This window comes from Myotis nattereri (assembly GCF_964212035.1).
Source record: "Myotis nattereri genome assembly, chromosome: 1".
Lineage (NCBI taxonomy): Eukaryota > Metazoa > Chordata > Mammalia > Chiroptera > Vespertilionidae > Myotis > Myotis nattereri.
This window is the reverse complement of record NC_138075.1, coordinates 33,240,576-33,253,071: the sequence shown is the minus strand read 5'-3', so window position 1 is coordinate 33,253,071 and position 12,496 is coordinate 33,240,576. Positions and strand designations below refer to the sequence as shown.

Genomic DNA, 12,496 nt, shown 5'->3' with positions numbered 1-12,496 from the left:
TTGAGAAGCTCTGCCCTTAGCTTTTCTCCCAGGTAGACGGAATATCTACTGAGGGATCACCTGTCCATGACCCTGATTTTATTAGGATTCTTGTCTTCAGGAGGTCCTGGCCCATAGAGCACAGGTCCAGGCTCAACCATTTCTCTTGGGACTCAAGGTAAAGTTACCCCTCGGCAGTTGTGTAGCTTACTCATTTTAGATTTTGCATCTCAGTTGGTTTCAATGATAGTGGTCAGTTATGCTTTTTGAGAGAAAGATACTGCAAAACATAAAAGCTTTGTTCATTTGTTCCAAAAGCATTCATGAAGTCTCCCTGTGTTCCAGGCACTATGCCCTCAAAAAAGTCACAATCTAATGGAGAGATAGACCAATAAATAGACCTTTCTAATATAGAGGGATCTGAGCTCACAGTTAAAAAGTGCAGGGTTCTGAAGGAGCAGAGGGGCATTGTCTCACCGAAATGCAGTGGGTATTATCATTTCCATTCCTAATCTTTTCCTTTGTCTACAACAGGAGCAGGATGGGGCTGTTTTCCAGCTGCCATCAGGGGTCCCAGAGCCCATCTCAAAGTGTGGTGATCTGGATGTCATCTTTGAATATAGAGCTGCCAGCCAGAAACTCACAGTGACCATCGTGAGAGCACAGGGCCTCCCGGATAAGGACCGAAGTGGCATCAACTCCTGGCAAGTTCATGTAGTCCTGCTGCCCAGTAAGAAACAGAGGGGCAGGACGAGCATTCAGAGAGGACCCAACCCTGTCTTCAAGGAGAAGGTCACCTTCACCAAGCTGGAGCCCAGAGATGTGGCTGTCTGTGCCGTCCGCTTCCGCCTGTACGCTGCCCGCAAGATGACCCGTGAGAGAATGATGGGAGAGAAGCTGTTCTGTCTCAGCCACCTGCACCCAGAAGGGGAAATGAAAGTGACTCTGGTTCTGGAGCCAAGAAGTAACATCAGTGTGAGTAGGTTAGATGGTGCTGCCAGTGACGTGGTGTGTTCAAGGATGTGGAATTGTCAGCCCTTGATTTAGTACATTTGGCCTGTGAAATTCAACACTTTAATGTAATTTTCCATTTGGTTCTCCTCATCCTTATAAGCCATGATTTGCACTTTATGCTTCCCTGGGTTTTTCATGCCCGTCTTCCTTATAACCTGGTGGATGTCCATTTTAAGAAATAAGAGCACAGTGTGTGTTGGGCATGGGAAAACCAGGAGAGGTGGCTAGGCCTTCTAGTTAGTTAATAAATGGTCCTACCACCCATACTCCTGCTCCTCCCACCATATGCATTATGATGCACTCAGAGATGGGACTCTCAAGGTGAGGTGCTTGACACATGTGCTTATGGCTGCAAACAGTCGCCTAAAACTCCAGCCACTTTGAAGACCTTCCATTTATATGACCAAACACCTCCTTGTGCCCCATCCTCTGCCTCCCCTGGGGTTTTGAGGAAAGAAAGTGCAGCTTGAATGTCTGCAAATGGGCATCTCACTATTGCCATTGGTGTAGTGTGACTATTACCTTTTAAAAAACATGTAAAAAGATCAGGTCGCTCTCTTGGGCCAATCAGTCATTCATTCAGAGATGTTTACTGAGTGCCTGTTCTGTGTCAGGTGCCATGAAGGGGATTCAGGAAAGGACAAAACAGGCGATTGTTCCATCCTCAGGGAGCTTACAATCTGGCGGAGGAGGGTGACAGTAGGCAAACCAAAGCAGGAAGGAAAGACAATGACCGAGGCTGCTGTTTGTTCAAAAGAGTCAGAGACAGTTTCTCTGAGGTGGTGATAAAATACAGAATTCAAGAAAAAAGCTGGTGACATGTGGAGGACAAGGATGTCAGACCGAGAGAATGGCACACGCAGGTGTTGGGGTGGGAAGGTACTCATCATGTCTGAAGGAGAGGAAAGGAGTCAGAAAGGTTAGAGTGTAGCCATGGGAGATCCAGCCAATTATATTTTTAGTAGATGTCTCAAAATTAATATCTCCTGACTCGACATCCCGATTTTTGCCTCCCTAATTCTATTCCCACCTATGGTCTTCCAATCTTGGCTAAAAGCAATTTCATCCTTTTAGTTGCTCAGATCAAAAATCTTACAAGTCCTTTGTGACTTCTCTCCTTTCCACCTGAAATCCTATTGGCTCTGTCTTCAAAAATACAACCAGAACCCGACTTTCTGCTGGAAGAAATGGCCTCCTACATTCTCCCTGCTTTTGTCTCTGCCCCTCAGACTATGCCCAACATGGGCTCAGAATGAGCCTTTTAAAGCATAAGCCAGATCACATCGCATCTCTGCTCAAACCCTTATTTTTCCTTAAGCTTTGAGTAAAGCATATCTGAAATCGTGAACAACAGAAGCCACAGGAGGTCAGGTGTCCTGCCGGCACCGTAGAACTCAGGGTTAGATATGATCACACCACCGTTACCTGTGCCAGGCCCTGTGCTGTGCTCTGGGAGCACAGAGTTGAGTGGGGAACATGAGTCAGTATGAAAGAACTCTGAGTATAAAAAATTTTCCATTCGCCAGTTATTGGTTAAGCATGATTATATGCACTGTGGCCTGAGAGGTTTATAAGGATTGGGAATTTGCTGGGAGAGGCAAGCTATGCAGCCCACAGTAGATGCTTCTGTAGAAACACAGGGGAGGGGGGATCCTCATCCAAAACTAAACAAATATTCCATTGTTGGGTTATCATACCCAATAGGTTCTTATCTAAGGTGCTTATCAAAACCACCTGGCCCCATAGTTTACAAATTGTGTTCCATGAAAGCAGGGGCTCTAGATGGCTGGATAAACAGGATATTTTCCTACAGATGTAAAGAATACTTAATTACTCTTAATTCATTTATTCATTGGAGTTTCTGATAAGAAGTTTTAGGAAATGATATTAGATGCGGAGAAGAAAGGTTTGAGCAAAGTTCCATGTACTTATTTCTGGTGAAGGAAGCGGTGGCCCCAGGAGGCTGGCTGGTTTCCCTTGCAAAGCTGATTCCTATTCCCCCTTCCTAAAGGAGAATCAACTTGGTGATCGATTTCCCTCTTTTCTTCTTGATGTATCTTTGCATCAAGAGGGTGCTTTGGAGAAGCAAGCACGTGAATAAACAGAAGGCCGAGGCTCTTCCCTGGGCTCACCTGTTGCCTGCCAGGTCTCTGAGATCTCAGTCCATGTGTCAGCTTCCTTATCAAAAAGTTGTAAAAGTGCTCATTTTCAATGTCATTTAGTTTTTAGGAGGAAAAACAGAGCATCAGGCATATTCCTGACAACCAAGCAGAACTAGGGACCAAATGTCCTATGCGGTGGTAGACATCCAGTGGTCATTTCTTTTCCCAGCGAAGACAAAATGCCCTTTGAATTGCCCCATTCATCACAAAGCTGCAGAGAACGAAGTGGATGGGTTCCATAGAAGCACTCGAGCACAAATCACACAGGAGGGAATTTTGGTCTATATTAAATGTATTATTAGCTCTCTGTGTATCTTAGAGGGTTTGATTTACACTAGTAATAACATCTTGGTTCATTTTGTCTTTGGAGAGGAATTATTGAATGGAGACAGCTCTTGAAACAAAGATGTCAGTTAATAATGCAGGGGATCTCGTCCCCGGCCGGCTCCCCAGGCCCATTATCATTCCCACGGAGTGCGCCCTTCCTTCGTAATCTTTGGCAGCCATTGAGACTGGGCCACAATTTCACCAAACATAATATTGGCTTTCTGTAAGAGAGAGAAGTGCAGCGTGCACCAATGGATTCTTTGTTTTTCTTCCCCTCCAGAGTGGAGAGTCTCCGCTCAGCCCATCTGCCGTTTCTCACAGTGATAGTGCTTCCTCCACACAGTCGCTGTCTCATGGAGGGGCACCAGAGCTGTTGGTGGGGCTGTCCTACAATGCCACAACGGGGCGATTATCTGTGGAAATGATCAAAGGCAGCCATTTCCGAAACCTCGCTGTGAACAGAGCGCCTGGTAAGTGCATGTCTATTCCCCCAGCTCTGTTCCTTCCAAGAGCAAGTACAAGGCTATGTGTGCTTTCATCTTAAGTCTTTAACTTTTACAATAAAAGTGATCTTGGTATAGCTTAGAGAGTTTTTACAGAGTGAGACCTCCGTGTTTTTTAATTGTCTTTCTATTTAATTAGATTGGAGGCTTCTTTGATACCTAGACATATCTTGACATGAAATAGGCTGACCTCTATGTGTATAGTGTGTATGAGAAAAGAATGGTGTATTTTCAGCATCATAATATGTATGGGCAATTACATTTCCGTGGCTGGATAAACAGGATATTTTCCTACAGATTCAAGGCCCTCAAACACCTTCAAAGAGGCAGGTCTACTTGCTTACCTACTAGCTTTGCTCTGATCTGTGCAATTCGCTTGTCTTAATCTTGGTACACTCATTTAGAGAAAAAATAATAATATCTTCCTCATGGGGTTTCTTTTGGGGTGCAAATAAAGTGATTTATGTACAGTGTTAGCACAGTGCCTAACACATAGTGAGGATACTAGAAATGTTAGTGGTTATGGTGTTGATGGAGGAGGAAGATCTGGGGCAACACAGGCCTGCCTCACCACTTCTGAGATCACCACTGGAAAAAAGGGCTCAAGACTTACTCCAATAGCTGCAGTCCAGGGTTCAGGAAATCAGAATAAGAAAGCAGCTCCTGCCAACTACCTTTCAAAGCCCAAGAAGTTAGAGATTGAGCACTGGAATGATGCTGCTTACAATGAGTTTACCTTTAATGATCTTGTTTGTCAGCAAAAACCAGCTTAAAGGGGGGGCAGGAAGATAATTTTTGCCTATGTTCTGCCTTGTGGATCTCATGTAAGTACATCTACTCAAAGGATCCAAATTTGTATCCAGAATGCTAGCTGCAAGAGAGTCTGAAAAATGTTGACTTTCCAGTCTTTCAAGTATAGGAAGGTAAATTAGAAGGGGGTAGAGTGAAGTGCAAGTGAGCCTGTCACTATCAGCAACAGAGTCTTCCTGAAATAAGGATGAGATCAATAACTACATGATAGGCTGCACAGGGCAATAAATTCCGGCCTCATGTCAGCATCGATGAAGAGCCAGCATAGCTGGTAGAAAAAGGTTGGTTCTACCAACCAAATCTGAGCTCTTACTCTTTATTTAGGGGGCGGGGGGGGGGTCTTATTCTATTTAGCCTTTAATTGTGCTGCATCCCATGAAATCTCCATTCACTGGTACTTTGTTAGCCAATCTGTATTAAAGCTATTAGAGCAAGTTTGTGGAAAGCCCCACACTCTGGATAACAGAATATACTGATGCATAAACTATAATCTGAGTTGACTCTCAGAACCAGGTGAGAGCTATTTAAAATATATATTAAGTGCTGTTTGAACAGGTACACTTTGTTAGATACAGCTTTGCATTTTTTTTCTTTATTGATTAAGGTATTGCATATGTGCCCTCCCCCCCATTGCCCCCCCCCCCACTCTCGTTCATGCCTCACCCCTGGTGTCTGTGTCCATCGGTTATGCTTTTATGCATGCATACAAGTCCTTAGGTTGATCTCTCCCCCTTACCCCCACCCCCCTCTATCTTCCCTCTGAGGTTTGAGCATTTGATCGATGTTTCTCTGTCTCTGGATCAGCTTTGCTTTTTAAAATAGCTTTGGATTGATGAAAGATCTGAATTCAATGCTTTATCTTCAGAGTTTTTGCTGGTCTCTTTTTCTGTCCTTCTGGGGTTTGGTGAGATCTGAACAATTTGGGGGGAAGAACTTGGTGGCGCTGCAGAGATTTAAGGGGAGGTGGATCACACAGTGATGTCTCTTTCCAGTGGATGCTGGGAAACTTTATTTTGTATGCTGGATGGTACCAGGAAATATAGGAGATGGGGGAGGATAGCATGGTGGCTATGAAAACATCAGCTGGAGGCCAACAAGCTAATGTGTAAATTCAGGCTCCGCCACTTCCTAGTTGTGAGTTGCTAAAGTTTTCTGAATCTCAGTTTCCTCATCTGTAAAATGAGGTCATAATATATACTTTCTAGGTAAGGCTATTGCATATAAAGTGATGCTGAGGATGCTATTATTATATTTTCATACATTTCTATATGAAAGAAAATACGCCAAAGGGAAATTCTTACAACAAATGTTTACAACAAAATAGGAAAAAATAATTTAGAAATTGATTTGATTCCAGAAGTTTAAGTCAGTTTGGCATTTACAACACGATTTTTCTTAGACATAGCATTGCAATTTAATTTAAAATGTAATTGACATGCTGTGTCTTTGCAACCAAAGTAATAGAAGACAATGTTGCTGCGATGCTAGCAATGAAAACAGAAACCCAAAAGGGAAGACGAAAGTTTTTTGTTTATGTAGAATGCTGGTCCTTGAGGAAAATCCAGCACAATTAGGAGGGGTTGAGAAAGTAGAAGGTTCCTTTGTGAAAGGGCTCTCTTGCCACTTTCAAGGTCTTTAGTTGTTGACGGCTTTGGTTCTTCATTATGTCTCACTTCATTACACCACAAGCACCACTTTGGCAGTCGTCAGGCAAGCTTAGAATACATTTTTAGTTCCCATATGGAAGAGGACAAGGGAGAGAAAGGATGAGGGAACATGAGTTTTATGAGGTAATTGAGCAGAGTTGGAAGAAACAGGAGGAGAGAGGATGCAAGTGGGGAAATGAGTGGGCCTGGGACCGGGGGTGGTGGAGAGACCTTGCCAAGTGCACTGGCCTCCAAGGTGGAGGTGATGGGAGGATGTGGGACCAAAAAGCCCCATGGAAGAGCTCACCATGAAGGAGGTGCCTGCCAGGGGAGAGACACATGTAGGAACATGTATATGCAAGGGTCACAAATCTTGTGCTTGGGACTCTTGGCATTGGTGCAGTTATCTAGTCTGTTAAAAGGGACATCAAGCCTGTCTTACAGGGTGGCTTTGATAATGTGAAGAATCATTCTTAGGGAATCTGAAGGGAAAGAGTCGCTGTGCCTGAGTACTGGGAGCTTTCCTTGTCTAGAATATTGAGGATTCTAAATCTTTCTGGAAACAAAGGCTGGGATTTAGATGTGAGAATTTTTTGTCTCAAAATATATCATGAAACAGAAGATAACTTTGAATTCAGAGCTTGATTCAGTCAGATGACTGTTCTGATATTTTAAACTTGTCTTCTTAAGCAAAATAGAAGAGTTGGACAAATAGTAGATGAAGTTCCTCTCCTCTATTAGGGTCTTGGAAGAAATGTAAGACCCATTGTGAAACTTTTGAGTTAAATCCTTGGGGAGAAGGCTCAGTGAGGGGTAGGTTTTACTCTGATGAACAGGAGCTGGTGGAGGCCTACTTAGAGATGTAAGTCTCCACCTCCCGCCACCCCCAGAATAGCTAAAACTGAAAAGACCAATTCCACCAAGTGTGGAGAATACATTCTTGGTGGGAGTAGAAAATGAAACAACCACTTTGGGAAAATTCCTGTCAGTTTCTTATACAAGTCAAATGCACTGAAAATCAGCAGTTCCATCTTAGGCATTTAACTATAAGTTTAAAAAAAGATCTGCACAAGAATGTTCCTAGCAGCTTTATTCATAATGTCAAAAACCACAAAAAGTCTTCATGTCCTCATGAATGAATCAACAAATTAAGATATATTTGTATTGTGGAATACTATTCAGCAATACAAAGGAATGAAATTAACTGAGGCATTTAACAGCATGGAGGAATCCCCCAAATATTCCATTTATATGAAGTTCTAAAATAGGCAAAACTCATCTATAGTGAATTTAGAAAGTAGAAGAGTGGTTGCTTTAGGATTGATATTGGTGGCAGGATGGACTGGACAGGGACAGGAGGAAATATTTTGGGGTGATGGACATGTTTTATATTTGTGTTAAATGGATGTTCGCATTTGTCAAAACTTATTTGGGTTTTGGACACACAATGCAATATATAGAACATGTATTATAAAAATGTACACTTGAAACTTATATGCTCCTATTAACCAATGTCACCCCAATAAATCTAATTTAAAAACTTACTGAATGGTACTAGGATTTTTACATTTAACTGTATGTGAATTTTAACTTAATATAGAAAAGAACCATAAAATATTGAACTCTAGTTAATTAAAAGCAGGCTGAAATGTTTAGGGTCAGGAGTAATGATGGCTACAGCTAAGATGGATTGATGTTTAGATAGATGGATATTTATATAAGAAAGCAAACTGTGTTAGTTCAGACTGCTATAACAAAAATACCATAGACTGGGTAGCTTAAACTATAGTAATTTATTTCTCCTGGTTGCGGAGGCTGGGGACTCCAAGATCAAGGTGCCAGCGCTCCTGGCAGGCAGACACGTTCTTGTCATGTCTTCATACAGCAAGAGGAAGAAAAAAAATCATCTCTCTCATGTCTCTTCATATAAGGGCATTAATCCCATTCATGAGAGTGTCACCTCATGACCTAATCACTTTCCAAAGGCCCCAAATACCACCAGACCTTCAAATGGCTTCACTGAGGATTAGGGCTTTAACATACGAATTTTGGGAGGATGTATACATTTAGTCCATAGCGCAAATGGAGCAAAACATCACAATTGAAGAATCTAGGTGTTGGGTTTATGGGTGTCCACTGTACAACCTTAGTTATAAAATTTTGGGCAGAAAAAAATGGCCTGGAATGGTTCAGCTGGGTCAGGAGGAGAAAAATAAAACAAGAGAGCCATAGGTAGGGGTACTGTGTGTGTGTGTGTGTGTGTGTGTGTATTTATTATGGTGACATCTGAAGGTTGAACTCTATTTCCCTGACTCATCCTTGAATGGGATAGATAGAGAGACTACCAAGCAGCTGAACCTCTATAAACCAAATTCATCCCAAGGAAAAGTATGTGATTGGGAATATCTTCCTTTTCAAGTTTAACCTTTTCTCTATTCATCTGGTAGGTAGGTAGACAGATAGGTAGATAGGTAGATAGAAAGATGATAGATAGATAACGTAGACTTAGATATAGATATAAAATATATCTATCTATCATCTATCTATCTACCATCTTTTTGGTGAAAATGCTCATGTTATAAACTATAAATTGCTGTGTTGTTGTTTTTTCAAATTAAAGGTATGCTAGGGAAGATAAATGAGGCTATTTGAAATTACTGAAACTAGCTCATAGATCTGATTCAGAAAGAGTATATAAATGAGGTAGCAACATGAACTAATCTTAACCCACATCCCATAACCATGTGCCAAGGAATCATTCCAGGCCCTTCCAAGGTAACATCTCATTTAGTACATGTGGTCAGTATTCCAAATACTGTTGTCACGATTGCTGTTAGGATGGTGCAGGATAGTCTCCACACCTGTAGGCGGTGGGTGGTCCAGGTGAAAAGCAGCTTATAGCGGCTGGGAGACATCTAAAATCCTGACGCGCATTTGCAAATGCTTTTTAAAAAGTCACCATTGAGAATTAGAAGCATTTGATTATCTATTGAATTTGGCTTCATGGGAAGGCAATTCTCCAACCATTTAGCAGCTCTGTTCTGTCCTTTTCCTGCGCCTGCCACACAATTACTGCATGGCCTCGACATTTGATTTAACCTCCCCGAATTTCATTTTCTTCCCTATTAAATGAGGTCAACAAGCTAATGTTACTGATACAAGTGCTATGTTTAAAAAAATGTTAGCTATTCTGCTGCAGGTTCTCTCTCTCCAGCTCCGTCATTGCCATGCCTCTGTCTCCAATGTGTACGTGTGTGTATATACACACATGTAATGGTCCTTGTCGAACACTGTCATTAAGCCGCCCTGCCAGTTAAAACAAGTTCCCAAGCCTCTCAGCATGTGCAGGATTGGCTCTGTGTGATAATTACCTCCCAAATGATCATACTTACAGCAGCAGCATATTAACCTTGTTAGGCAGTCACAATAGCAGAGACCGGAGGAAAGAAAAACAAAAGGCAAATCAGGCTGCCTCATTTTAGTGTGAAGGAGGGAGGCGGGGGTGCGCGCTATGACTGAAGTGCCTGGAGACAGGGACTAAACAAAGATGTGGGGCACCCACCTTCATTACAAATCCTGGCCCAGGTTTCAGTGAAATACAGTGAGTGTTTACTAATAGCCACTTTGTGCTCAGATAGGACCAATTCATAGAAGGATTTCCATGTGGCACTAACTTATTGAGAACATAAATGGTCTTCCTTTACTTACATCAACTCATTTAATTCTCACCACCATATCCAACTTAGAAAATCTGAAAAGCAACAGGAGAGAAAATACAGTTCCCATAGCATATGAATTCTATCTCAATAATGCTGTTTAAGAAAAGAAAAAATAACATTATAAAAAGGAAAAAATAACAATAAAAACTCAGTTACCTGCAGAAGACTAACAGTAAGACAGAGGAGAGACCTCTCCACAGCAATGATAGAAGCCAGAGGACTTGGGGAGAATATCATTCTAGTCCTGAGAGAAAAACATTCTCAACTTAGAATTCTGTTCAAGTAAAGGAAAAATAAGATATTTCCCAAAACATTTGAAAGGTTTTATCACTGAAAGAACGACTAACTGATGTATTTTGGGAAGAAGGAAATTGAACATGGAAAAAGTGACGTGTAAGGAAGAGTAATGAACAAAAAATAGTAAACATGTAGATAAATATAAGCATATGTAGACTGCATAATAAAAAACAGCAATAGTAGGAAAAATGACCAATATTGGGAGTACAACCATGAAGTGGAAATAAAATTCTAGGCAGAAATAACATGAAGTATGGGAAGAGGAGATGGAAATCAAAGAATTCTAAGGTCCTAATATTGTTTAAGAGATACTGATTAATTTGAGACATTAAATGAGGTGTAATGTTAAAATTTTAATTCAACTTTAAAACCAAGAGAGGTAATAAATCAGAAAAAAAAACTTCAGTTAATACAACAGAAAGCAGAAAAAGATATTTAAAAGCATAGAAAATTCAGAATAGATAGAAAGCACAAACCAACACAATAAAAATCAATCAAATATATGTACTACTCTTTGTAATACTTTAAGCAATAAAACAAAATTAAAAAAATCAATCAAAATATATTAGTGGTCATAATAAATGTAATAAATGCTATATAAAAATAGATATAACATTAGATTAATATTTCTCTTCTCAATACTTCCCTGTTCTTCTCTCCCCAACCTCTCACATACACTGCAGTTTATGTTGGGCCCACTCACCAGCATCCTAATGAGAAAGAAAAAACAAACAAATAACCAACACACTGGACTTGTCTCAGGAATGCAAGGAAAATTTAACATTAAGAAAATCCGCTGGTGTAGTTCACCATATTAACTGATTTATGAGAAAACATGGTTTTCTCAATAGGCACAATTGAAGCTTTTGATAAAGTTCAGTGTCCATTATTGAGAAAATAATTATTCTTAGCAGATGAATAATAAAAAGTGCATTAGTGTAGACTCGGCTGTGATGCAGTAACAAATATATCCTACAGTCTCAGTGGCTTACACAGCAAAAGTTGATTTCTCTCTCTTTCTTTAAAGATATATTTTATTGATTTTTTACAAGGAGGAAAGGAGAAGGATAGAGAGCTAGAAACATCGATGAGAGAGAAACATCGATCAGCTGCTTCCTGCACACCCCCTACTGGGGATGTGCCCGCAACCAAGGTACATGCCCTTGACCGGAATCAAACCTGGGACCCTTCAGTCCGCAGGTCGACGCTCCATCCACTGAGCCAAACTGGTTAGGGCAGGTTGATTTCTCTCTTGCATCACTTTCCAAAGTGAGTCAGGTGACTCCTCCAATCTGTGATGAGTGCAGGCTCTGTAATTGGGAGATAGTAGCACATTCACATGTGAGCTCCATCATTGCCATGAAAGGGGAGGAGGCAGCATGGGAGACTTCTTGGTGGGAGTGGTTGAAGATAGCCACGACTGAACATCTCTTCTCATATTCTGCTGTTCAGATCTCAGCCACATGGTCCAGTCAACTCAAATCTGCTGAGAAGCTACATCTTAATTTGGTATTTGACCTAAATGGCTAACCATTGTCCATCTCTTACTATTTGGAGGTCTAGGAGCAATCAGCCTTTCCAACCACAAAAGGGTCTGAATTCCTGCATGCTCTCTTCCTTTCCCTGCCTCTTGCATACCGGTCAGTTCTTTCCCAGGCTTACCTCTCACCTCCCTGCACCTCCCAATGAAGCCAGTCGCACTGAATACTCACTTTTAACATTCTGTTTTTCAATCTGTCTCCTGGATCAGCAAGCTCATTAGGCGTATGCTCTTCCTTCGAGTTCTAGCAGATGGTGGTTTTTATCATCATGTAACATGGATTATGGATCTCCGCTGTTCTGGCCTCTGATATTAGTTTCCTCATCACCTGGCACCAACTTCTAGGCCGGGTGCCCATTCTTTTTTTTTTTTTTTTTTTTCTTTTTTATGGTCACACTCCAGTTCAGATTACTGATTACTACATCAGGCTGATTTTGTCAGGAAAATGCTCTAGGTAATTTGGAAGTTATCACAGGGTTTAACCCTGGGGAAGAAATGT

General features: G+C 41.3%; 1 protein-coding gene across 1 annotated transcript in view; it reads left to right on the top strand.

The window, feature by feature from the left end:
- Nucleotides 1-12,496, top strand: part of SYT16 (synaptotagmin 16) — a gene marked incomplete at its 5' end in the record, with an annotated part of 92,858 nt that overhangs the window by 58,093 nt on the left and 22,269 nt on the right. The window contains 2 exons of the mRNA XM_081090340.1: nucleotides 514-954; nucleotides 3,763-3,952. Coding sequence (XP_080946466.1) covers nucleotides 514-954; nucleotides 3,763-3,952 — 631 coding nt within the window. The remainder of the gene's footprint in view (nucleotides 1-513; nucleotides 955-3,762; nucleotides 3,953-12,496) is intronic.